At 46.9% G+C, this 27033-nt stretch overlaps 1 protein-coding gene across 7 annotated transcripts; it reads right to left on the bottom strand.

Moving 5' to 3' along the window:
- Positions 1 to 27033, bottom strand: CDC25A (cell division cycle 25A). 7 transcript variants are annotated; one of them, XM_028124554.2, is made up of 15 exons: positions 26405 to 27024; positions 25337 to 25410; positions 24000 to 24042; positions 23271 to 23307; positions 22706 to 22807; positions 20801 to 20920; positions 17949 to 18083; positions 17349 to 17423; positions 11925 to 12098; positions 6314 to 6412; positions 4806 to 4868; positions 4613 to 4711; positions 3434 to 3564; positions 1336 to 1447; positions 1 to 1100 (listed from the first exon to the last, which is right to left on the bottom strand). In XM_028124554.2, exons 1-15 carry the CDS (start codon positions 26572 to 26574, stop codon positions 960 to 962), a joined length of 1575 nt encoding a protein of 524 aa, XP_027980355.1. In that variant the 5' UTR covers positions 26575 to 27024; the 3' UTR covers positions 1 to 959. The 7 variants fall into 7 exon arrangements, with proteins under 7 accessions (XP_027980355.1, XP_027980358.1, XP_027980359.1 ...); XM_028124552.1 differs by having other exon boundaries at positions 1008 to 1447; positions 26405 to 26840; positions 26952 to 27033; XM_028124557.2 differs by lacking the exon at positions 20801 to 20920.

Here is a 27033-nt window from a genome sequence, read left to right as displayed (position 1 = left end):
TCTAGGACACCTACACTACCACATTCCAACAATGACCTGGGGGCGGCCCAATGGAAGCTGCCTGAAGTGCTTTGCTGACTGGGACTCCTATACCAGCCAGCGTCACAGGGAACTGGGGTGAGGAAGAGCAGGGCCACCCCCCCCATAGATCTCAGTGGCCTTCGAGGTAGGTCTGGGAGGTTTAGCTTATGTCCTGTAGCCAAGTCTGAGTCCAGTGCCTGTTCCTACCAGTACCTCAGTCCTTGGCTTTAAATAGCAGCGGGCCCAGTACCACAGTGCCTCCTGGGGGTGACAGAGCTCCTAGTTCTGTCCCTCAACACAAGTTTGCCGCTTCTCCCCCAACTTTTTTTTTTTTTTAAAAGCAGAGGTAGTCCCTGGGATGATAAAACCCTACCCAGAATGGCAGTATTATGACTTAAAGAAGCAGTTAAATAAAAGTCTCCAGGAGTTAAAAAAAAAAAAAAAAATAAAGTGATTGATGAAGTTGAATAAATTAACGATACGGGTTATCCCACCAAGACCATTCCCTTCCCAGGCTGTCTCTGGCATCTGACCACGGCATTTCGGCTTCCGTTACTTCTCTCACACTCTCCTACCCGCCCCCAGGAGAGGACAGTGCCCAGTAAGGCCCCAGGTGGTCTGTCCGACGGCGGGCAGTGAGAAGTCAGAACTTCTTGACTCTGTGCTCGGACTGGTGCTGCAGCCAGTGACAGCAGTGACAGCCTTGGCAGCCAGTCCCGAGGCAGAAGGAGAATGTCTTACAGGGACGGAAGGGGTGCGGCTGGCGGGACGCTCCAACCCCGGGAGCGCAGAGCCGGGGGAAGGCCCACCGGCTCCGGGTCCTCTCTCCACACGTCGTGCACGCGGCTGGCCCCTTCGCTCAAGTTTCTCTGCAGCAAAGAGGGAAGGGGGGAGGCATGGAGGGAGCCTCAGGCTGCTGCTGTCTGGCACGGCCGCCCTCACAGCTTCTTCAGGCGGCTGTACATCTCCCTTTTGCTCTTTTCCCCTGCCCAGGTCCGGCTCTTGGTGCGGAACTTCTTCAGGTCTTCTTTGAAGTCCTCATGGTGCATGGGCCGGTAGCTGGGGGGCTCACAGTGAGACTGCAGACAGGAGAGGACGAGATGAGGGGTCCCTGGCTCACGCGTGGAAGCCGGCTCCCCCCATCTGGGCTTGCAAGGTGCGGAGCAGCGCCAAAAGCACAGCACGTTCCAGGGCCTTTCTTTGTGCAGGGCAGAGCCCCAGAGCCAGGACGAGACACAGCCATGACCACCAGACAGATCGGACTGTCCGAGCTGGGTGAGGGGGGCACCGTGCCCTCCAGACACTTCCCCTTACCTGGCATTTCAGGAAGAACTCCTTGTACCCGCCCTTCAGGACATACAGCTCAGGGTAGTGGAGTTTGGGATACTCGTTACCAAGCCGATCTCTCTCTCTCACGTACCGGCACCTGTCAAGAAGGCAGGCCAAGGCAAGGTGAGGTCTTCTGATACAGAGCAACACGAGACAACACAGTGAGGGCGGTGGGGCGGTGCAAGCACTCCTTACACAGCTTCCCAGTTTCCCGGTCATTCTTGCAAACAGTCAGTGTTGAGCCGTGCGTTCCTGGCCACACGTGATCTTTAGGAAGAGCTCACAGGGGTGGGAGGGAGACGGTCTCTCTCCAATGATCCTGCCTCTGAGTTGAACAGCCCTACTGCCCAGCCCCTGCCCGGCATCCTCCCTGCCCCCACCGGCACCCCATGTGGAGCGACAGCTTCCGAGCCAGCTTTCCAATGCAGTCTCCACCCTTGGCACCCCACCCCCCGCCTCCTCCACGGCCGGGGTCCCTCCCTTACTTCCTATGTAGGCTGGCTGCTTTCTTCCTGTGCCTTTTAAATAGGCCGACCTAGCTCCTGCCTCAGGGCGCCTACTTGCACCCTCCACTTGGACTGAATTCTGAATACTCTTACTAATACCCTCACCTCGCTGTGGCTCCTGACCTCCCAAGCCCTGGTACAAAAGCCAAAGTCCTGACAGTGGCCCATAATGTGGTACCCCGCCCCTGCAGCCCTCCCCCTCTCTCTACTCCAGCCACTCTGGCCCCTTTGCTTTTCCTACAACCTGCCTGGGAGCACCCACCTCTCATCTTATTTGTCTCCGAAGCACCTTCTAACACACAGAGTAGCTGACCTATTTTTTATCTTATCTGTCTGCTCCCGCCCACTTGGAAATGCAAGCTCCCTGAAGGCAGGGCTGTTGGTTCTCCTACGTTTTGCCATTCTCCACACTACCCAGAACACTATCTAGCCTGTGAGGGGCAACAGTAAGTACTTGTACCTGAATGAATAATCCCATTTGTGAAGGAACAGGAGCCTCGCTCAAATCCTACCTCTTCCTGTAATTATGGTTTTGTGCCAAATGCAGGGCCAGTCCCTATCCTTGGGAGGAAGGCGGGGAGACAAGTTCCTGCTGTAGTTGTATGTGTGCTAATGCGGCAAAACAGTAGCTGCTGCTGAAGTCAGGTGAAGCACACGCAGGCAAATGGCCCCCCCCCCTTTTTTTTTTTTAAGATTTACTTATTTAGGGGCATCTGGGCGGCTCGGTCCGTTAAGTGTCTGCCTTTGGCTCAGGTCATGATCTCAGGGTCCTGGGATTGAGCCCTGCATGGGGCTCCCTGCTCAGTGGGGAGTTTGCTTCTCCCTCTCTCTCTTCCCCACTCCTGTGCACGCTCTCTCTCAAATTAAAAAAAAAAAAAAAGATTTATTTATTTGAGTGAGTGTGTGTGGGGTGTGTGGGGGTGTGGCAGAGGGAGGGAGATAATCTCAAGCAGACTCCCCGCTCAGCGTGGATCCCAACTCAGGTCTTGAACTCATGACCCTGAGAACATGACTCGAGCCAAAATGAAGAGTTGGACTTTTAACCAACTGCGCCCCCAGGCGCCCCCACGTGTCCTGACTTTTGAACTGGTTCAAAATGAAAAGGCTGCACAAGAATCCAGGCCTGTGGGCCTATGAAAAGTCTACCTTGGCCCACCCTTGTCAGAGCTGCAGCCCACCCTGGCCCGGCCCCCACCCCCCTCTCCAGCTGTCCCTCAGTTCTCCCAGCGCGGACCACACTAGCATCAGGGACAGGGCCGGGCTGGAGAAGGCCCAAAGCCTTGGCAACAGACACTGCTAGGTCAAGCCTATAAAAAGCCACACTCAAGGAAGCTGTTCATCAAATCAAATGACTGCTTAATAGATTAAGAATTTGGGAAAACATCTGCTACACATGAATTTGAACTTTCAAAGAAGCAAAGAGTTACATGTATGCAGGCTAAAGTACAGAAATGACTTGGGAGGTGCAAGAGGGTGCTCCGTGTGCTGAGGTATGCCCCGAGTGTGAGCCTCCCCCGCCTCATGCCCCCCGTTACCGCAGACCCTTGGCCCAGAGCCCGGCTGCACACAGCACTCACATGCGAGGGCCTCGCTCAGAAGAGAACTCGCAGTGGAACACGACAATGACACGCTTGCCATCAGTAGGCACGATGGGCTTCTTGAGTAAGAAATCCTCAACCTCCTCCTCCATGTGCAAGTTCACCGCACCCTGTGGAGGTACCAGAGACTCTTTTGGCACCTGTGTGCATTATCCTTGCCAATAAGGATTCTGTGAGTCATCTTTAATCGAGCACCTCATATTGTTATGACTGTGATGGGCATGACGGGTATTTATGAATTCGGGACTTTCAAAAAGCCACCGAGACAGTGGCAAACGCTGTTATATTTAGTGTACCCCTTTACTGTATTTCAACACTATTTTATTGGTTAAAAGATTTAAGTTGGCACAACCAGTTACTTTCTTCCTGGGAAACCGTGTCCCCACACCTGCCCTCCACCCTGCAGCTTAATTCAACTATAGACTTAGAGGCATCATTAAGTCTGGCATAGACTGGGGCATGTCACCAGAGACTGGCTTCTAGGCAGAAGCCTTGGGGTGCCCAGGCCTGGCTTAGAAATCAGTGGGTACCACCTAGAAATGCCCTTGATGGTGATGGTGTGAGGCACAGGACAGGGAACATTTGCTGTACAATGTGGTGGAGTAGTGTAGGCCAGGGAATATTCTTCAGTGCACCAGGATTCAAGGCCCCTTTTAAAAATTCTCATAACCAGCATATGAGCTAGTAAGCAGCCAGGTGTCACCACCCACCTTTATTTTACTTTTTACTCTTATTTATTTTTTAAAGTAGGCTCCATGCCCAGTGTGGAGCCCAATGCAGGGCTTGAACTCACAACCCTGAGTTCAAGACCTGAGCTGAGATCAAGAGTTGGACGCTTAACCAACTATGCTACCCAGGCACCCTGACCACCCCTCCACCTTTTAAAATCATACATCCATGGGGTGCCTGGGTGGCTCAGTCTGTAAAGCATCTGCCTTCGACTCAGGTCATGATCCCAGGGTCCTGGGATGGGAGTCCTGCATCGGGCTCCCTGCTCAGCAGGGAGTCTGCTGAGTCTCCCTCTCCCTTTGCCCCTCTCCCTCTCTCTCTCAAATAAATATCTTAAAAAAAGTTATAAAATAAAATCACAGATCCTGTCAGGGCTCCTTCTACACCTCCCACAACAGTAGAACTCACAAGCAAACCTCAAGAACATACCTTGATGTGGCCTCCCTCATATTCATACGGGTACCGGCAGTCAATGATAACAAATTCTTTAATAAGGTTGGCAAACTTGCCGTTTAAAACAGATGCCATCTGTGGAGAGAAAGCCCAGGAAAATCAACTTTGGCTGCCTGAAACAACAGGTTCAAATACCCCACAGGTTGCAGGATCCAAAAAGATGACTTACAATTTCTGGAGAGATGTATTTTAAATCCTGATGTTTCCCAGCAACTGTACGAAAGAGATAACCCTTAAAAAAAAAAAAAAAAAAAAAAGATACTTAGCAAATCTCAAGGCCTATAAATGCAACATTTATACTGCTAGCCTGCCTGGTAAGAGGCAGCTTTATACACAAACCTTAATAGTACAGGCAGGTTACTCATCTAGGCACTTCATTAAAATCCTGACATGTCATTTTCGCACACACCAACATGGCACATTGTTCTCATTCTCAAATGTAAAGCTGGGTAACTCTATCCAAGGATAGCTAGCTAGTAAGCCCGATGTAAATACAGAAACCTCAGGTAATTTCCTTCCCCCTACTTGTCAGGAACCTTCATCTCAGTAGCCAGATTGTCAGGAACATGGTGTTGGGCATTGGAGATGGGAAAAATGAGACCTGGCCTGGCCTTGAGGGGAAAGACAGGCACATCAGCAATTACTCATTAGGGCAACTGGCTGAATCAAAAGCTCACCATCCCTATGGCCATGTGCAAGGTCATTATGACAAGTGGAAGGTTCCACCAATGAGGACACACCCAGTCTTTGCTCGCTCTTCCCTTCAGATAGAATTGTCTCCTGTTTTTAACCTCCTTACGTGTCCCCATTCCTTCAAAACTCAGCTGGCTGAAATATGACATATGGCCCAGACCCATACCTTCCTCACTCTTCTGAGACAGCCCCCCTTTTTTCTCCCAGCCTGCTTACACTGCACTGACCTTCACTTCCATCTACCGTGCGGCCCACGACATGGCAGGTCTTACCACGAAAAGTGTTTTGAGGGAAGGACTGGGTCTCATACTGGAATCTCTCCCTAACACGTAACAGTAGTACTTCAATAAATGTTAGCTAAACTAATGACTAAGAAATTGATCTAGTAGCCTTCACGTCCTGTGTGGCTACATGAGCTGCTACCGACACGTTCTCTGTCCCACCCTTGTATTTCACCACAGCCCAAAGGCAGCCAAGTCCTCCACTCAGCAAATTATACTATCAGGCCATCAGCAGGCCTTCCTCTGCACTTCCCTGAGGGCCTTCTCCCTCAAAGGCTGTGCTTCTCTGGACAACAGAGAGATCCGTCAGCTTCGGTTCTTCTAAGATAACCTTTCCATACACAGTTGTGTAGTGAGGCTATAGGTTTATTCTTGCTTCTTTGTACTTTACTGCACTACTATTTTTATAATCAGAAACACAGTTCCCAAAGGGCCTGGCCTTTGGGTGGGAGTTGAGGTGGCTGGTTGGTGGCTTCCTACTTTGTCTGATCAGTACCAGTAAGGTCGACAGTCCCAGAGAGACCAAGATACATCAGATCATGAGTCTGTTTCCTTATCTTTAAGAACTTCAAACTGTGTCCCCTTGGGGGCATTGCAAGAGCCACCCCAGGGAGGGAGAAAGGCTGAGGGGAGGGGGGTTCTAGGAAACACACTAAAACCCAAATCACATAGAGCAGCTCTCCTTGTGTCTGTTTAGAATTACCTTGGAGAAGTCTCCTATAAGGTCCCTTGGGTCATTATCCAAAATGTTCTCAATGGTCCCCTTTGGGGAAGATGCCAGGGATAAAGACTGATGTAGAATCTGTAACAAATCAAAGGTAGAAAATGAGGCCACGATTCTCAATAGGACTTTTGAAAACATTCACCTAGCACGTCTCAGGAGGAGAGTGACATGTAAAGGTCTACATTTAGCAAATACTTTTTCTTACTTGATTGAATCTAGAATGAAAAAGAGAAAGTAGGTCACTGACTAGGTCTACTATTATTTTAGTGTCTAACTGAAATGTTCTGAAACTAAGTTTTTCTTCTTCCCTTTCTAAATTTTTCAAAAAGATTTTATTTATTTGAGAGACAGTGCGCGTGCGCACAAGTAGGGAAAACGGCAGGCAGAGGAAGAGGGAGAAGCAGGCTCTCCGCTGATCAGGGAGCCTGATGTGGGGCTTGATTCCAGAGCCCTGGGACCGTGATCTGAGCCGAAGGCAGACACTTAACTGACTGAGCCACCCAGGCACTCCTCCCTACCTTTTTAAAAAAGGGGAATTAAAATTAAGCTAAGTTTATGGAGCACCTGGGTGGCTCAGTCGTTAAGTGTCTGCCTTCAGCTCAGGTCATGGTTCCAGGGTCCTGGGATCGAGCCCCAGGCTCGATCGGGCTCCCTGCTAGGAGGGAAGCCTGCGTCTCCCTACTTCTCCCTCTCTCACTCCCCCTGCTCGTGTTCACTCTCTCACTGTGTCTCTCTCTATCAAACAGATAAATAAAATCCTTAAAAAAAAAATTAAGGCTAAGTCTAAAATAAATATTTTTTAACTGTTCACTGAGAAGCTCTAGAGGTACAATGAGCATTCCTAAAGGATACTGTGGTCTCTGAAAATTATTTTCCACTAAAAGAAACCAGGGCTTGAGGATGCCTGGCTGGCTCAATCAGTGGAGCGTGAGACTCTTGATCTTGGGGTTGTGAGTTCGAGCCCCATATAGAGTGTAGAAATGACTTAAAATCTTTTTTTAAAGATTTTATTTGACAGAGAGAGACACAGCGAGAGAGGGAACACAAGCGGAGGGAGTGGGAGAGGGAGAAGCAGGCTTCCCGCGGAGCAGGGAGCCCGATGCGGGGCTCGATCCCAGGACCCTGGGATCATGACCTGAGCCGAAGGCAGACACTTAACGACTGAGCCACCCAGGCGCCTCATTAAAAATAAAATCTTAAAAAAAAAAAAGAAAAGAAAAGAAAAGAAAAGAAACCAAGGCTTTTTGAAGATATAATTGACTCCATGTTGAGACAAGAAATATACAAGATAAACCTGGAATGCCTTCTGATAGTAGCAAGGAAGCTACCAGACTAGTAGGACCATGTCAAAAGGGCTAGTCATGGGGTGGTAAGGATTTCTTAAGCAGGACACAAAAAGCACTAAACAGAAATAAGATTGATTAACTGAAATACATTTAAAAAAAATCAAGAAATTTTGTTCATCAAAAGAACAGTATTAGGAGAAAAGGCAAGCCAGAGTAGGAAGATACACAATCTCTCAATAAAAGATTCATCTCTGAATACATAGAATACTCCCATAAATAAGAGATAATCCAGTAGAAAAATGGGCAATAACTTGGACTAGCAATACAGAGAGGAAAATCCAGGACCAAGAAAAATGACTATTAGGGAAATACAAACTAAAACCGCAGACACCATACACTCACCAGAATGGCTAAAACTAAAGGGATGAACAACACTAAGGATACTGGAAGGATGTAGAGTGCAACACTCATACACTGTTGTGAGAAGAACCCTGCTGGACAATGATTTGGCTGAGTGTCTACCAAAGCCAAACACGTGACTAGCCTAGGACCAGAATTTCATGAGAAATCAAAGTATATGTTTACAAAACAAAACTGTACAAGAATGTTTATAGCAGCTTTATTCATAGTTGTCAAAACCTGTGAACAGTACCCAAACATCAACTATGGGACAGATAACCTGTACTCTGTGGGATGAAATACTACACAGCAATGACAAAAAAGGGGGGGCGTCACTCAACCATGGATAAATACAACACATGATTCTTACAAAAATAATGCTGAACAAGAGAATCCAGACATAAAAGAAATATATACAGTAGGACTCCAAGGATAGAAGGTTCAAATACAGGCAAAACTCAGCCACATCAGCAGAGTTCAGGTCAGTGTTACTGACGGGGGAAGCATATGAGGGGCTCTGGGCTGCTGCTAAGTGCTCTTTGCTGGTCATAGCTGGTATTTATGGGGGTATGTTCCCTTCATTTTTTTTTTAAAGATTTTATTTATTTATTTGACAGAGAGAGACACAGCGAGAGAGGGAACACAAGCAGGGGGAGTGGGAGAGGGAGAAGCAGGCTCCCCGCCGAGGAGGGAGACCGAAGTGGGGCTCGATCCCAGAATCCTGGGATCATGACCCGAGCCGAAGGCAGACGCTTAACGACTGAGCCACCCAGGTGCCCCGGGGTATGTTCCCTTTAAAGAGATCCAGCATTCATTTGCCTTTCCCAAGGGTGACCAAAGAGTTTGATGCGCAGAAGTTTCTCTTTGTAGGAACATTCTGCCAGTAAGTGAAGAATGATGGAACAGCAGGATCACTTTTTGAAACCTTGGTTAAATGAAATCTAGGCAATAATCATCAATGGCTGCTCGGTGGTGTGCCGCCTGATCAAAGTAAACAAATCATCCAGGAAATAGTCGTGCCAAAGAAATGGAACTCCAATCTGATCAAGCCTTCCTAGAGTCTAGGTTTATGGGTAATATAGAGGATAGAAGACAATGTTAGAAGATCCCATAGGACTGGGAACTTCTTTCTACAGGACAACTGGCCTGAGTTCTTCAACCAAAAACTTCAAGAAGGAAACAAAAAGATGGAGCACTGGACCCAAATAATAAGAGACCTCGTGACCAACTGCAATGCACAGAACTTATTTCAACCCAGATTTGAACAAATAAACTAGAGACAATTAGAAATGATATTGGGGCGCCTGGGTGGCTTAGTTGGTTAAGCATCTGACTTGATTTCAGCTCAGATCATAATCTCAGGGTCGTGAGATCCAGGCCCACATCAGGCTCGTGAGATCCAGGCCCACATCAGGCTCTGCACTGGGTGTGGAGCCTGCTTAAGATTCTCTTTCCTGGGGCACCTGGGTGGCTCAGTCATTGAGCGTCTGCCTTTGGCTCAGGTCATGATCCCAGGGTCCTGGGATCGAGCCCCGCATCAGACTCCCTGCTCAGTGGGAAGCCTGCTTCTCCCTCCCCCACTCCCCCTGCTTGTGTTCCCTGTGTCTCTCTCTGTCAAATAAGTAAACAAAATCTTTAAAAAAAAAAAAAAATTCTTTCCCTCTCCTTCTGTCCCCTACCCTTTTCTCTATTTAAAAAAAAAAATTTAGAAACGATATTAAGAAAATAAAAAGGTAATTTCCTAGTATGGCAAGAGTACAAGGAAATGAATATTCCTGGATATTTAAGAAGCTTTATGGAAGGCAATTTGTTGGCATGTATAAAATGCGAAGTTTCATAAATGTTCCTGCCCTTTAGTTTAGAATTCCTTTTTTTTTTGAGGGGGTGGTACAGAGGGAGAGGGAGAGAGAATCTTAAGCAGGCACCACGCCCAGCACAGAGCACGATGTGGGGCTCCATCTCACAACCCTGAGATCACGACCTGAGCTGAAATCAAGGCTTGGACACTTAACCAACTGAGCCACCAGGCGCCCCTAGAATTCCACTTTTAATTAGAAAAAGTAAAATGCTCATCAAGTATTAGATAACTAAAACAGATTATAAAACGTAAAACACCAGGCCTAGGTATTTTCATGGTTGTTGTCTAGCTAACTTTTTTTTATTCCCCACTGAGCAGGGAGCCCGATGCGGGGCTCAATCCTAGGACCATGGGGATCATGACCTGAGCCGAAGGCAGACACTTAACTGACTGAGCCACCCAGGCACCCCTCTAGCTAACCTTTTAAGACAACTAGTGGTTACTCAAACCTTTTCATGCTACAGAAAACATGGGCAGTTCTCCAGTTTATTTTACAATGCTTAATACCAAACCTTAATACCAAAATCTGATATAAGGACAGTATAATGAAGGAAAAACGTGTTTAATAAAAGCAATTCTAAATAAGCCAAACATGACATTTCATTAAGCAAGAATAGTTTTTTTTTTTTAAGATTTTTTTTATTTATTTGACAGAGAGAGACACAGTGAGAGGGAACACAAGCAGGGGGAGTGGGAGAGGGAGAAGCAGGCCTCCCGCGGAGCAGGGAGCCAGACGCGGGGCTCGATCCCAGGACCCTGGGATCACGACCTGAGCCGAAGGCAGACACCCAACGACTGAGCCACCCAGGTGCCCCAGCAAGAATAGTTTTAAAATCAGGAAATCTATGGGGCGCCTGGGTGGTTCAGTCGTTAAGCATCTAACTTCGGCTCAGGTCATGGTCCCAGGGTCCTGGGATCCAGCCCTGCGTCGGGCTCCCTGCTCAGCGGGAAGCCTGCTTCTCCCTCTCCCACTCCCCCTGCTTGTGTTCCCTCTCTTGCTATGTCTCTGTCAAATAAATAAATAAAATCTTAAAAAAAAAGTTCCTGATATATTATCAGTAGAGAAAGTTCCAAAATAACAGGAAAACAAACCATAACTATGAGCAATTGATTTGATAGAATTGGATATGCTGAACTTGACACCAGAGGATACATATTTTTTTGAGTAAGGTGAAAGTTTTTACAAAAATCAAACTTTTATTAGGCCACAATAGGTCTGAATTAAAAGAAAACAAAGCAATCAAAACACTTAGAATACAATGAAAAACACTACACAGTTGTGAGACAAACTTAAAGTAATGGGAAATTTATAGATCCAAGCAGACCAGGAGACAGTGATGCAGCAAACCCAAAGAAACAAACCCTAAGGGAAGTCTGTCCTCCCCAGCCAAAGGACTAGGAAAAGGGCCACCTATAAAGACAGAAAACTTTTAGACAATACCACCACTGTAGCCAAACACCAAGGGAAAAATGATGGCCCTACACCGTACCTGGTCAGCAAGTGGGGAACCTACTCATCCAGGCCTTGCCTATCTGTAATGAAGTGCCTGGTCTCCATCCCACCAGGATGGTGTCAGCAGAGGCCTAGTGGGGACCTTGAACTCCCACTCCTGCCCAGCCATAATGAGACTTGCCCCCACCCAGTGTGTCAAGGGAGGCCATGTTGGGGAACCTGACCTTCCACCCTTATCATCCCCGCAGTAGCAGAGGCCTAAACAGAAAATTTATATAGACCAGAGTCTTATAATACCCAAAATACACAAGATACAACTGAAAGATCACTTGTCATACCAAGAACCAGGAAGATCTCAACTTGAATAGGAAAAGACAATCAATAGAAGCCAACACCACAACATAGATGCTGGAATTATCTGGTAAGGATTTTAAAAGCAGCCATCCTAAAAATGCTTCAATAGCCAATTAGGAACATGCTTGAAACAAATGGAAAATAGTTAAGTTTTGGAAAGAAAAAGAACCAGATGGAAATTTCAGAATTAAAAAATACAGTATCATTCTCCTTGAGCAAAAAGGCACCTGCAAAACTAACCTCCTGGGGCTTCTCTGGACTGGCTGCCTCTTCGGCACTGGCCCCAGCCATGCTCTTTCTCCGCTTCGTATTTACGGGCAGGTGCTCCTCCTGAGATCGGTCTGGTCTTTTTAACACTGTCCGGGTGATGGAGCTACATGTGGAAGAAGAGTCAAACAGCTTGCATCGATTGCCCTACGGGGGAAAAAAAAGAGACCCATCTTCCATTAAAACCTGCTCACTTGAGGGGCACCTGGGTGGCTCAGTCGGTTAGGCAGTCGACTCTGGATTTCAGATCAAGTCATGGTCTCAGGGTCCTGGGATTGAACCCCTTCCCTTGTCAGGCTCTGTACTCAGCAGGGAGTCTGCTTCAGGATTCCCTCCGCCTCTGCCCCTCTCTCCCCAGTTGCTGGAGCTCTAAAATAAATAAATCTTAAAACCAAAACCAAACAAAAACACTCCGCTCACTTGGACGGTAAAAAGGATGGGTCAAGGGCTTCCTGGGATGGTTTAAAATTCACCCTAAGTCAGGAAACAGACACCGTCCCTTCCTCTAGTCCCAGCGACTCTTGGAGGGCCTGGCACATAGTAGCCACCGACTACCTGGTGCCCAGTGAAAAGTACACAGCTGGGCACCTGGGTGGCTCAGTCATTAAGCATCTGCCTTCGGCTCAGGTCATGATCCCAGGGTTCTGGGGTTGAGTCCCACATCGGGCTCCCTGCTCGGCGGGGAGCCTGCTTCTCCCTCTGACCCTCTCCCCTGCTTGTGTTCTGTCTGTCAAATAAATAAGTAAAATCTTAAAAAAAAAAAAGAAAAAAGAAAAGTACACAGCTGACATGATATGGAGATGAAGACGACAATCCACTCTCAAAAGCTCACTATCTACACAGGGTCCTAAGAGTCAAATAACTGTTACCCTCTAGATGGGAAAACATTTTTGGTTTGCCTCCTCCTCTCGTTTTGATAACTTGTACCTTGCTTGAGTAGCTCAACAGATTTTAATACCCCACCTAAGTCCAGAAAAGGTGGGAGGTAGCTAGAATATGCTAGGAAACAGGGCTAATAAGGTGTTAAAATAGTGCTAAGGGTGTAAGTCTGCAAGGAGCGGGGGTGCACAGAGAACCAAGTGCCTTCAGAATTGTGTTCAAAAGTTGGTCTTTCTAGGACGAATTTCCCAGAGTCCTAGGGCAGCCACTCCGACCAGTGGTAGGGACAGTCTAAATTCGTGTGTCTGTTTATGACTCAGTGTGTCTTGGCCTAGCTTTTCCTTCCATGCAGAAATCTCCTTTCATACCCTGGTAAACCGCTCCTTTTAAAGCTGATACTACAATTTCGATGATGTGTCCTTGAAACATTCAGGTTAATCCCCAGCAAGAGTGTGCCACTCCCAGGTCAGCTGTCCCAGAGACCACGGATTTTCTCCTAACTTTTCTGAAATTTCTTTTAATGGAATGTTTTCTGAAAAGCAGGACCAGAGGTTTTTTTTCAGATTTTATTTATTTGACAGAGAGAGAGACAGCAAGAGGGAACACAAGCAGGGGGAGGAGAGGGAGAAGCAGGCTTCCTGCCGAGCAGGGAGCCCGATGCGGGGCTCGATCCCAGAATCCTGGGATCATGACCTGAGCCGAAGGCAGACGCTTAACGACTGAGCCACCCAGGCGCCCCCAGATTTTTTTTAACCTGGAAAAGCTGGAAGCATTTTTGGGAAAAGAATTCACTGCTTTCAACAGTCTCAGAGGGAATTGTGAACTCCTCCAGGGCAGAAATCATATTTCCAATACAGCTCAGCAATTGTGAGTCTGTAGTAAGCGTCCGTGCAAGGCAAGTCCTCGCTGTGAAGGGTCCCAGAACTCGACTGGTAATTTAAAAAATCCAATTAAAGGGGCACCTGGGTGGCTCAGTCATTAAGCATCTGCCTTCAGCTCAGGTCACGATTTCAGGGTCCTGGGATCGAGCCCCTTATCAGGTTCCCTGCAGGAAGCCTGCTTCTCCCTCTCCCACTCATGTTCCCTCTCTCACGGTCTCTGTCAAATAAATAAATAAAATTTTAAATTAAATTAAAAAAACACAATAAAAAAAAAACTGATAGCCATTTCCCAAGCTTCCTCATTCTGTATATAATTTATGTTTTTCAAAGTAGTGAATTTAGTCAAAGCATTTGTACTGGAATAGCCCATTTCCTCATAGCTATGCATGTTAATCTACTTTAATTCGTAAGTGGTCTCAAAAGTATAGTTCATTTGTCCCATATTTATATATAGTTCAAGGGCTGTGCTAGTTTAAAAATGTAAGGATATCAATTTATATGTATACCTAAGGGTGTGGGGCTCTGATTTTGTACTGTGACAGTATCTAATTTTCACCAGGCATTTGCACACTTGGTGAAGATGTGTCCCTGTGCAGGTATAGTCTCGCTTCTAGCTTTGATTGAAAGTATCCCTGATGGAAACAGAAGTCTATAGGCTATATACTGATAGAAAGTCTGTCAGTTACTGTTGTTTGGCAAGTGTTGTGCTAGATGATATGGAATATAAATACATGAGAAAGATAAAAAAAAAAAGGCAAATAGTCTTCAGACTTGATACTTGGAAAAAAGAAAGATTTAATACTTGAAAAGTCTTTTTCCAACTACCTGGATATTAGAGCCTGCAACAAATGTGGTCCTTCCCCTAATCAAGGCTCCTTGTTTTACAAACTGGGAAACATGCAGACAGATGAAATGCATCTCTCAAGGTCTCCATTTGTGGGTAGCTCAGGCGGGGTCTAAACCCAGATCCCTAGGTCCTATCATTCCACTTCACCTTTGGTTGTACTCACCTAAGGTGGCATAACTGAGGGCACATCTCTACCATCCCAAACACTATGGAGAAGATGGGAGACCGCAGGTTCTCTACCCACCAGGTACTTAAACACACACAAAGACACCCAACAAAATTGAGGATGTATTTTAAGAGTGTCTCTCCATGGGCACCTGGGTGGCTCAATTGGTTAAGCAACTGCCTTTGGCTCAGGTCATGATCCTGGAGTCCCTGGATCGAGTCCCGCATCAGGCTCCCTGCTCAGCAGGGAGTCTGCTTCTCCCTCTGACCCCCGCCCCTTTCCTGTGCACTCTCTCTCTCTCATTCTCTCTCAAATAAAATCTTAAAAAAAAAAAAAGTGTCTCTCCCACTGACAACTTTGGTGTCACTGTCATGACTTTTTCTTTACTATTACCCCTAAATACCACCTGTTCCTAATTTATGATTCCTTCAATCTGTTCCCTCCTCTCTCCGTAATTCAGAAAATTAGCACTTTAGCACTTTGCCATAGTCACAACTGGCTCCTAAGTACCCTGTTTCTAACTGACCCCTCCTCCCTTCCAGTTAAGTCACACTCAACGAATCCTAGCGTCCCTGGGGAAATCCATCTAAACCCCTTAGACTGGCAGACCAGTGACATCCGTCACAACCTCTACCCTGCCCACCACACGTCCCCGTTCTCCAGCTTCACAGGGCTATGCAGATGAACTGTTCTTTCATGAATTGACACATCCTGCCCCCCAAGTTCCCACACACCGTGAGACCCTTGGCAAACATGCCCTCTCTGCGGGATCAGCCCCTGAGTTGCTCACAGCACTCAGGTGATTGCTCACAGTATATGGCTCTTTCCAGGGTGATGCACATTCCTGCCCTTGAAGTGTCCATAAGGCCCACCCATTCGATGGGGTACATGTGGCAATACGTGTGTGTTTAACAAGGCCACACACACAGGGTAAGCTGTGGTCTGCTTCACCATCGAGGGCTCCAGAACTCTGCTGCTACCCCATGACGGAGACGTGGAAAAATAACCCACTCCTTGCTGTCTTACTCCTTAAAGTGTCAGGTTTTAATACGGGGACTGAGTTAAAGGTGTAGCTGAGGGACACCTGGGTGGCTCAGTTGGTTAGGCATCTGCCTTCAGCTCAGGTCATGATCCCAGGGTCCTGGAATCGAGCCCCACATCAGGCTCCTTGCTCAGCGGGGAGCTTGCTTCTCCCTCTACCTGCAGCTTCCCCTGCTTGTGCTCTCTCTCTCTCTCTGACAAATAAATCTTAAAAAAAAACCCCACAAAGGTGTAGCTGAGGATGACAGTGGGGACAAACCCTATTTGGGACAAGACAATGTTACACAGGCTATAAAGATGGCTAATTAAGGACACCGGCTAGAAGGGAAGCCTCAATGTGAAAGCAGACTGAGTTCATCTACTGACGCCTCAGATTCCTGGCTGAAGGCAATGTTGGTGGCCACAGCAAGCCACCTGCCCCTTCTCAAACTGTCACCACCTCTCAGAGCAAGTTAAGCTGAGGGCCAGAGATGGCTCTGCTCTGCAGAGGTGCAAAACAGAGCTTCACGGGCCACTTTCGGACCCCATTCCAATGACGTAGTCATCCAAGGATGTGCTTCTAGCAGTAACAATTGTAACGAAATGCCTGGCTGGGTCAAAGGCAATTCTAACTTAACCTAGGCAAAAGAAACACAAATATCTGTCCTAAATATGAGCTGTGGGTGAGTCTATACAGGAGAAATGGAAAAACATAAAAATGATATAAAACTTCAATTATCTATGGGTAATACTCTCAGCACCCTTAAGCTCTGAAATAATCCTAAACCCCATGTGGAAAATACCTGAAGTAAAGCAGAATCTTTGAGCAGAAAACAGAGATAAAGCAGTGTTCCAAATGTTTGGCAGACTTCGTGCAAATGCTGGAAAGTGTGGACAAAACAACCAAACAAGCTGAAGAAAGAGGAGAGCCAGAGACCCAGGGACAGAGGACAGCCAGCTCCCCACCTTGCAAACAGGAGCTCTAAAGAGCTCAGAGTGCCCACGTAGGTGTACTCCTCAATAGCTCCTAGGGGAGATGCTGTGTTTTGAGGCCGAACAAGGCCCCAGCCTGTGAACTCAGCCTCATGCAGGGCCAATCCCCAGACTATCCATACTTGCACCCACAGCTTAGAACACAAAGGTGCCATCAATCACTGTCACTTGTGAGGAATTCAATTTAGCAGATATTTTCCTGAGATCTTCAACTAGAAAGTAAGAGAGGTCAGAGTTGAACAGAAAGGACATTAACACACACACACACACACACACACACACACGACATTAACTTGACCAAGAATGGCTGGGATAAACTAAAAATTATAAAAATAAGAACTACATGTGTTATTTATCAGCCAGACTTCCTCACACACCAATGAGGACAAAAGAAAACTTAAAGAAACAGTGTAAACAGTTCTCTTTACACCAGAGAACACTAGTGACCAGTCAGGGGAAAGGCCCATAGACTCAAAGACAGAATCAAATGAAACTATTTTTGATCCCTGTGGTGATGTGGGCAGAAAGATTAGTTTTCCATTTAGTCTAGTCCACTCTGTCCCAGAGGCCTAATTACTCGAGGCTCTCTCCAGACAATGGAAACAACTTACAAGGTTTGTCATTCTTCTCATGACAAGGGGAGCTGTCCAGAGGCTTGCCATGCACGACGGGGTCTCTTCATCATTCTAAAATAGAAAAACTATTATAAAGATCCAGCAGAGACTAACAGTTTGAAGGCATTAGGTGTGATTCTGCCTGAGGAGTATCAGACAGGCTTGGATAGGAAGCCGCTAATGTTTGCTCCTCTTTCCCACTGCCCAATATGTTAAGGTCAGAAGAGCATCATGTTTCACAATTCAGACATCTGAACGTGTAGCTAAAAGCACCTTCCAACCCAAGGGTACGTGAAGAGGTGCCTCTGGCTTTCCAGTTTCATGCCAGCTCATCTTAAACTCTTCTTGTTCCAGGTCTCTTGTACAAAATAGACTGTCAGCTCCTTCAGGGTATGAAGGATCCTCTGGGTGTCTTCTTTTGAAGAACTGCCCCACTTCCACCTCAGATTTAATTAGACTAGGAGCAGAGTTTCAATAAATTCTCACCAAAAGAACAAAAATAGCAGCCACCCCAAAGCCCTGGGGAATTGCTGTTCTTTCTCACAGGACTTCCCCAGGGTACTTAGGGGAATGGGCAGGAACACACACACACAGCACCTTCAGATTCTCTCCATCAAGAAGGTCCATGAAGCCATCGTCCTCATCAGACAAAGTGGCCGTCACAGGGGACTGGGGCATAAAAAGAGGAACGAAATTCCCCGGTTCACTGCCATCTCTTTCATTGGAGGAAAGCTGGAAGACAGAATTCATGGCTTGTTAATAACTGATCAGACTGGATTTCCTTGGATGGGTCACTAGATTTTATGAGGGAAACATACTGTATTTATTAGAAGTAAAATTTTAACAGATACTCATCAAAGGAAAATGCAGCCTAAGATGATAAAGGATTTGATGTCTACACATAGTCCTGAGTAGAATCAGGCCTGGAAACCTTCACAAAAACCTTTTCTGAGAAGCAATTCACCTTACAGTGGGATATGGGTAATGAAGGGCAAGGTTTGCTTTATCAGAGGACTGGAATCAGCGAACAGGGAGATCGACATGCGGGCTGTGACACAGGAGGACAACAGGCCGCAATGAGGAACGGTGGGAAGATGCAATCTCTGCCCACAGAATGGCCTAGAGAATGCTCATGTAACTCCAGCTCCGAAGGGGCGTGGTAAAGGGTGGCCTGGTTCTACAGTCTCTCCTAGTCCGTTAGACTTGGAGTTTAAATGGCAAGTGCTGCTTTTAACTGAGGAGTTACTGTGTACTGGACACTACGATACGGTCTGAGGTGTTCAGTTCCATTTAAACCTCACAACACATTAAGGGGAGTAACTCCTTTTCTACTTATTTATCAAGTCAGGAAACCAATGCTTAAGAGAGGTTACCACAAGACCACATGGCTCACCCGTTTGACTCCAAAGCCCAAGCTTCTCTCACCACATTTTCTCCTAGGAGAGAGAACCGCTCCTGGAGTAAAAATAGGGTATCTCACTAGGTGACACTGTGTTGTTGTTTGGGGGGGAACCCCCATCGTGAAACTAATATATATTTAATATAGGAAATTTACAAAGATGGTTCCTAAGTCTACCATCTAGAGATAAACATTGCTGGGGTACCCGGGTGGCTCAGTCAGTTAAGGGTCAGCCTTCAGCTCAGGTCATGATCTCAGGGTCCTGGGATTGAGCCCCAAGTGGCTCCCTGCTCAGAGGGGAGTCTGCTTCTCCCTTTCCCTCTGCCCTTCCCCCTTGCTGGTACTCTCTCTCTGTCAAATAAGTAAAATCTTTAAAAAAAAAACAAAAACAAAAACCACACCTAGAGATAAACATTACTAATACAAACATTGCTGATAGTGAATTATATCTTTTCCAGGTGCTTCCCAAAGCCAGGAAAAATGTTCAGAGATATACCTCCCACAGTAAGGAGGCAGTCTCAACCTAAGTCCTACAGATAATCCTTAAGACATAAATCCCTTTTTAACAGAACTGCATTAATCCTTAAGTTGCCCTCTTGTTTTCAGAGTCAATTGCCTACCTAGGAAAGAATCCTCTCTGCAGCTAGCCTCCTCTGCTTCAGGCACCAGCTTGCTTCACAGAAATTCTAGGTTGCCTCTGATCCTCCACAAGTGCTCCTGAGCATGCTCTGGGCACACCGGCAAGTTTCCAGCTAGCAGAACCAAGGGGCAGGTAACTTTATCACGGGGCGGCACCCTCTGAAGGTTCACACTAGAATACCAGTATTTGTGGGAAGCCTGGGTGGCTCAGTCAGTTAAGTGTCTGCCTTCAGCTCAGGTTGTGATCCCAGGCGCAGGGATCGAGTCCCCCATCAGGCTCCTTGCTCAGCCAGGAGCCTGCTTCTCCCTCCCCCTCCTGCTCCCCCTGCTTGTGCGCCCTCTCTCTCTGACAAATAAATAAATGAATTCTTAAAAAAATTTTCTTATAATACCAGTATTTGTGACCTAGGTTCTGGGATCCCTAGTGCACATGTGATACAGCAAATGATAGACATGTCACCTATAATTAGGGAAGGCTAGGTGACCACAATAAACCCCACTGTGGTGGTCTTCAAGGGCACACTAAAGATATTTAGTTTTGGATACCCAGTACTTAAAGAATTACTGTGTAGTTGGGAATCAGTAGATTTTGTTAAATCCTGGTCTCATCTGTGTCCTTTGGCAAATCAGCCAACCTCCCTCACCAGACTTTCCCTATCTGTAAAATGGGTTAACTCCAGCTACTTCACAGGCTTATGAGAACATATATAGAAGTGCTTTGTGCAAACGCGAGATGGAGCAATGATACTGGCTGAACCCGAACCTCAGACCACAAGCCAGACTGGAAAGCTGTATTTTCACATGCAAATTCCCAGGAAAGACTGGAAACAAAATGTGGTCATTTCTTTGGGCCTCTCTAGCCTTAGCTGTCAGATCACCAGTAGGCAACTTTGGAAGCAGTGATGCCTCTTTCTGGCAAAGAAATAACCCTGGGGTAGATGGCCCCCAATACTGTCAAGTAGCCCACAGGTAGTAGGTTCACTGGAATTCCCAAAAGTTCTTAATAAACCACCTTTGGAAGAAGCCAAGTGCTGTCTCTGAACAAAACCACTCTGGGAAGTACCTCTTAGCAGTCAGGAGGCACTATGAAAGAGCAAGTTTTAAGACCTATAATCCCACCATACACACATTTAGAAGAATGACCCAGGATGCCCACAGATTATTTGCCCAGAATTGATAAGGTCAAATATTCCTTGCTCAAGTTCAATATTCCAAACAGACCATCTCTCACTCTGCTTCTGCCTGTCTGCTCTCCAGACAGCAAAAACACCAAAAAATGTGACAGTCTAGTTTCAAATGACAAAGTCAAGGTAAAGACAAGAGCTACTGTAGTGTCTTCGACTCCGGGTTCAAGAAGGTGCTTTAATTCTGTTCCCATCAGGAACTCCCCTGTGAAAGCCAGGGCACATACCATCCGAGCTGGGGCAGAGTTCTGCCTCTGTGTGAAGAGATCTTTACTCTCCTCAAGTCCATGAGAATGCAGGCAGCCACGAGATGCCGGTCTTATTGGCTTCTTAAACTCAAAGGCTTCCTGCAAGACAGTAGAGTCAAGACATATTCCACTGTCCATGAAAACCAGGGCCTCAGCTGTAGCTCGGGTGAGACAGCCAAGGGAGCAGGCACTGCTCACCTTTGTAATTGCCTCCAAACTAAGTACCCATTTCTGAGCTTAACTCCAACACTGGATCTGTGTCACGAAGAATTGCACAGACTTTGTCAACAGCTGACTTCTAAGGCAGCATTTTTTCTCTCACCACAAAGACTATTTCCTGACACAAACATAAATATCGGCCAAGTATACAAAACACTGAGTTAATAAGCTAAATCCAATCAACAACTTCCTAAAATCTAAAGGGTTTCAGTACAATTGCCTGTGCATGGGAGCCAAAACTTTTCACTCCAGATTTGTTTGAAGATTTTGTATTTTCCACCTTCTTCCTACCAACAGGAGGTAATTATTTTCTACTTACTGTACTCCATACTCAAAGCAATGGAAAATTAAGAAAACTACTGTTTTTACTCAACAGCATGAATGAATTGCACATGTTGAGTGAAAGCCAGAAGTGACAGAATACATTCTGTATGATTCCATTTACTTCAAGTTTGAAAGCACTTATAATCCGCCTACCTAAAACAGCCACTTCACTTGTGATGAAGTGCTCAGAGCAGTAACAGCTAATATCAGAGTATGCACAAGCCAACACAGGACTAAGTACTTTCTATGCATTAACTCATATAACCATCACCGATCACCCCCATTTTACAGATGAGGAAGAAACTAGGCCATACAGGTTAAGTGATGTGCCTAAGATCACAAGAGCTCTTTCTTAGCCACCATCTATGCTCCTTCTCCTCCACAACAAAATTCCAAGCGGGCAATCCTGGGAATAGCCAAGTTCAGGGGAAAACCAGGCATCAGTACAGCTTGTGTGTCCAGTAGAAGGCACTACACACACACACACACACGCACGCACGCACGCGCGCCAAGGCAGTGCTCCAAGCACTGAAGGCAGGAACTCACTTATGTATTGTCCCTCAGAACCACTCACAAAGTTGCTAAAGGAATCACTGGGAGAATTTATGGAGGCAGTAGGTTTTACACAAAGTCTGAGAGATGATAAGGATTATAAACTGTGGCATTTTAGCAGGGAATGGAAAGGGGAGGAAATCAACATGGGGACATAGTGAGAATGAAGGCTGGAAAAACTGAGCCAAGTCACTGAACTGTTTTGGGTGATTACCCTGTGCAATGCACCTGGCAGGTATGAGAGAAAAGCCAGGCCAGGGTGTTCCTGGACTTTTGGATGGATCACCACAAGTTCACCCTCTAAGCTACCAGTTCAGTTACTCTGTGATTCCCTGAGACTTGTTGGCCCTGTTCTTTCAAATACTGCCAAGAAGCCTTTTCCTAAGCTTACCACTCATCCCACGGTGAGCACAAAGAGGCAGGGCCTGGGCAGACCCTTCTGGATAAAGTATTCATGGATACAATTACTCCTAAGGGCTACCATCTGAGCAACTCCTCCCTGCCAGGAACGATTTTAAATGCTTTATATACATTATCTTATTTAATTCCATAATGCCCTATAAGTTACTGCTACTCATATTTTATAAACAAAGAAATGAAGAAGCCTAAAAAGAAGTAATGGGTCAAGGTCACACAAGCAGGATTCAAATCCAGGTTTCTCTGACTGCAAAGACCATGCATGACTTTGGTGAAGGTCTAGTTTCCCAGAAAGCAGCCCAGCCACTTCTCTAAGCCACTGACACCTGTGGTTTTACCTCTATCCTAGATTAGTACATTGAGACCACTCACGTTTTCCTTGTTCTCATCCTGGTCCATCAGCTGAAAGACATCATGGTCAAGAGAATCAGAATGGCTCCTCTTCAGAGCTGGGCTACATCCCAAGAGCTTCTGCTGACAAAATGAAAAAAAGACGTTAGGGTACATAAATGACAATTCAATGAAACTCAGGTTCAAAAGAAAAACAAAAATGGCAGTGGGGGGTGGGGTTCATCTCCTCACACACTGCAGGTGGTAACCAAGAAATGTGGCCAGTGTTCCACCTTGCCACAACATGGGGTAGGAGATCCCGCTACATGGCTTCCCACCTAACCTCACAAGGTAGGTCTACAGCTCTCTCAGCAGAGATTTAGGGTGCCAAACCAATCCAAAAATACATTTGCAAAAAAAAGAATACTTCCTGTATCTAACTCGTAGTTAGAACTGAAGGTGAGGTTGTTTAGGTGTTTTGAGTGCTTACAAGACTAAGGAAAAGCAGTCTTTGCTGCCTAAATTAAGGTCTCCCATCAAGGTCACACTGATAGCTAAAGAGACAGATAATATGAATTAGCTCAAAATAAAAAGGGAACTAACTTACAGGCAGGAAACTTATTCTCCTCATGGGATTTTCAAGGCTGCAATGAGATCAGAAGGTAAACAATGAGAATAAAACAAGAGAGAGGTATTCATATTAGTAGATGCAGTGGTCTAGTCTATAGTTTGGGGAGGGGGCAGTCAAACATCCCCATTTTAGGCAAGATCGAAGAACAGATTTCTGAGGCTGTCCTGTTCTCACAAGCACCCCCAACATTACTGGACTTCTAGGTAAAAAGAGCAAGCCCAGGTCTTTTAAAATACACATTTCTCGGGGTGCCTGGGTGGCTCAGTCGGTTAAGCGGCTGCCTTTGGCTCGGGTCATGATCTCAGGGTCCTGGGATCGAGCCCCACATCGGGCTTTCTGCTCAGCAGGGAGTTTGCTTCTCCTTCTCTCTCTCTCGGATAAAGAGAGAAAATCTTAAAAAAAAAGAAATACACATTTCTCTTAAGTCTATGATGCCAGAGCACCCTCTGGCATAAGGGTTTGGGCAAGACTCGGAAGAGAACACCACAAATTACAGCTAAAATAAAGGATGGGGAGTCCTAAAAACTGCTGGCACAAACAACTCATTCTCTAAAGGCACCAGACTTATTTATAGGATCCACATTTATAGGACCCTTACTCAGGTCAGCTAAATCCAGGGCTCCCATCCAGAGCACAAAGAATTTCAATAAAAAATTAAGAAAAGTCTTTCCTAAGCACTAATTTTTAAAACCAGTGAATACATACTTTTCTTTACTGTCCAAGGGCCCAGGAGAATCCAGACAGAAGCCTGTGGGAAATAATAAAACCTCAGGAAAATAATACATGAGATATCATTCTGTCATTAAAATAAAACTACTACTAGTACTGTTTCCTTAAGCCATCAATCAAGACTCATGGCTTGGACTTTTGCCAGAATTAAAGTGGAATCATCTGATTGTCAAAAACTTCGTATCTGCACAAGTCTTAACATTTTCATGGTATATCTACCAATCCCCTTTTCCTACTTACAAATACCATCAAGGGAATACGATGTGACAATTAAACATAATCTTTTGATGACTAGTTGGTTATTCAGAGATTACTCAGGTAACTTTCTGTGAGTGCTGACCATGGAAAGAACAGGTACCGGTTTTCTGGAATAGTTCTGACTTCAAAATATTTTATCTTGTCAGATCATATGTGTAATTTGGGGGTTTGGAAAAATACATTTATTAGTCCTATGACAAGCCAAGTATTCACTGCCTTTAAATAACACCAAGTAAGGTGCTCATCTCACCAAAGGGAGCAAGGTGTAGGAGACACCTCTCAGTATGGCCCAGACCCACCAGCGTCTGCCTAGTGCATACCTCTCCACATAACTTTGCAGGAAGTCAAGTATTAGCTCTGATACTCTCATCTGCCACACTGCCACAAGTAAGCATCCTATCCCTAGTTCTTAAGAAGTCTACAGTTTAAGAGGTGCCTGGGTGGCTTAGTCCGTTAAGCGTCTGCCTTCAGCTCAGGTCATGGTCTCAGGGTCCTGGGATCGAGCCCCGCATTGGGCTCCCTGCTAGGCGGGAGGCCTGCTTCTCCCTCTCACTGTCTCTCTCTCTCTGTCAAATAAATACCTGGAATCTTAAAAAAAAAAAAAAAAAAAAAAGTCTACATTTTAAGATCTTTGCTCTTATTTCCTAACTTAAAGCATCTGTGCAAATATAACCATGAATTTATGAATTAGAGTAAAATGCACTGGTCCATTTCCTCCACAGCAGGCTCAGTGAAACAATAATTTGACTCCGTGTTTCAACCAATATGCTTTTCTGGGCTTGATGTTATAGTTCATTTTACCCAACTACTCATCCTCAAGATCAAGCACCCACCACCTCCATGCAGACACTGGACACTTGTTTCCTCCATAAACTACCAGAGGGCCTTCTTTGTCTTGTTTTAAGGGTATTTGTCATGGAATGCCATGACTCTTGTTTATTGTCTCAACTAGTCACCAGACTAAGTTCCTAGGTGAAGCGCACATTACAACAAATTCCCAAGTTTTGATCCCCATGTAGTAAACACATAATAAATGTTACAGACTACAGGAATACCTGAATCGGTTGACTCAGAGGAGCCCATTCTCTGCAGACTGCTGTTTCTCACCTCCAGCGGCTGTTCATATTCACTGAAAGCAAGAGAAAGAATTCTATGTATTTCTAAAACATAATTACAAGGTTACATACAGGAGACAGGCCATGAGGTTAGCAAGTATCGAGGCTGCTCTTAACCATCTACTTCTAAGGCCACACCACAGACCCCATTTTGCCACCCAAAACACCCAGTTAGCACTTGAATATAAAAGATGAGAATGGAGTGGGTAGGCATGGCCTGGGTCAGGCTGTAGAAAAGAGGACTATGATGGAGTATTTCCTGGAACGAGAGCATGTGTTCTAGGTACCTGCTAGGACGAAAGATGAATCAGACAAGTTCCTGCTTTTCAGAGGGTGGAAAACGTACAAGACATGTGCTTACAGAGAAAATGGGACGTCCAAAACTGAAGGGTAATCAGCTCCACCAAAACACCCTGGGATGCATGTTTTGCCATAAGGAAAAGTCCAGGGAGCTTTTGAGGATGGGAAGTTGAATAAAAAGGCCTGGCCTTAGGAAAGCAGGGGTGGACATCAGGAATGTGCACAGGCTAAGGAACTGAGATGATTTTGCACATACTCCAGGAAAGAAAATGCCATGTCTCTCTGTAGAGAAGGAACAAAGCTCGCAGGAAGCTAAGATCCTTCGAGATGGTTCAGCAAAGGGTGGAAGTGAGCGCCTGAAAAGGTCCGCTTTGCCCCGTGGGGTAGATTACAAAGAGCTTCCTGGGACTGGGACAGAAGAGTACAAAGCAATCTGAAAGGGGTGGCCAAGGTGGGGAACCCGGGCCGACCCCACACCCTACCGGGCCCGGCTCGGGGCTGAGGGCGGCCCTGGAGGGTCGGAACGGCCTCTCCCGCCCAACATTCCGCCTGGGGGGAGGGTGCACATGGCGGGCCCCAAATCAGGGGGGCGGCCCACGAGGGCAGACAGGTCTCGCCCCGCTCCGGGCCCGTTTCCCAGCCGGATTCCCCCCGAGAGCCGTGTGGGAGCCCAGCGGCCTGCGGCACCGCTCGCCAATCCCTCCTCACCTGCCCAGCCCCTGCAGCCGGTCCATGGTGACCGTCAGGTTGGTGACAGGCGACAGGCCCCCGGAGGCTGGTGCGCCGAACAGCGCTTTCACGACGGGCTGCGGCGCGGGAGGGGGACTGCAGGCGAAGAGCAGGCGGCGGCGGTGCGGGGGCTCCGGGCCCAGTTCCATGGCGGCGCCCGGCCTCCCAGGGCTCCCGCTCTCTCTTCCTCCGCCTCCGCCGCGCCCGCCCCGCCCCGCCGGCACCGGCCTCGGCCGCGCGCCCTGCTGCGGGCGCCCGCGGGTCAAACACAAACACGACCCCGCGGTTCAGGGACGCGGCTGCCGCGGGCAAGCGGCGCGGACGGGCGGGTGTGTAGACCCGGCAGGCGCCAGCCACATGCACGGGTGATTCCCCCGCACCCCGCGAGGCCAGCGGGCGGGCGGGTGCCGGCAACCTGAAGATTAAATCCAAACAAACGCGTCGGGTCAAGAAGAGAAAGCGGCCAGGGCCGCGAAGCAACGGCCAGGGCTCACACTCTCTTCGCTTTTCTCTTTTTTGCCCGAACCTGGGGTCGCAGAGCACCAAGCGGACCTTCACCTCCCTTCCGGGCTGTCGCTGCCGAGGTGGCCTTTCGCGGTAATAGCTGC

Source organism: Eumetopias jubatus, unplaced genomic scaffold (assembly GCF_037043125.1).
Source record: "Eumetopias jubatus isolate StellerSeaLion01/CBP00866 unplaced genomic scaffold, mEumJub1_p1.0 scaffold_1, whole genome shotgun sequence".
Classification (NCBI taxonomy): Eukaryota; Metazoa; Chordata; class Mammalia; order Carnivora; family Otariidae; genus Eumetopias; species Eumetopias jubatus.
This window is presented reverse-complemented; position numbering and strand designations above follow the sequence as displayed.

What these genes read in the sequence shown, in the direction of transcription:
- CDC25A (XM_028124552.1), bottom strand. Translation starts at nt 26,574, where the DNA reads ATGGAACTGGGCCCGGAGCCCCCGCACCGCCGCCGCCTGCTCTTCGCC. An exon ending in GGAGAATAAGTTTCCTGCCT is followed by an intron (nt 22,808 to 23,270) that starts GTAAGTTAGTTC and finishes TCATTTTGTCAG; the next exon opens with CAGAAGCTCTTGGGATGTAG. An exon ending in TCTGAGCGAGGCCCTCGCAT is followed by an intron (nt 1,448 to 3,433) that starts GTGAGTGCTGTG and finishes CCTTCTTGACAG; the next exon opens with GTGCCGGTACGTGAGAGAGA.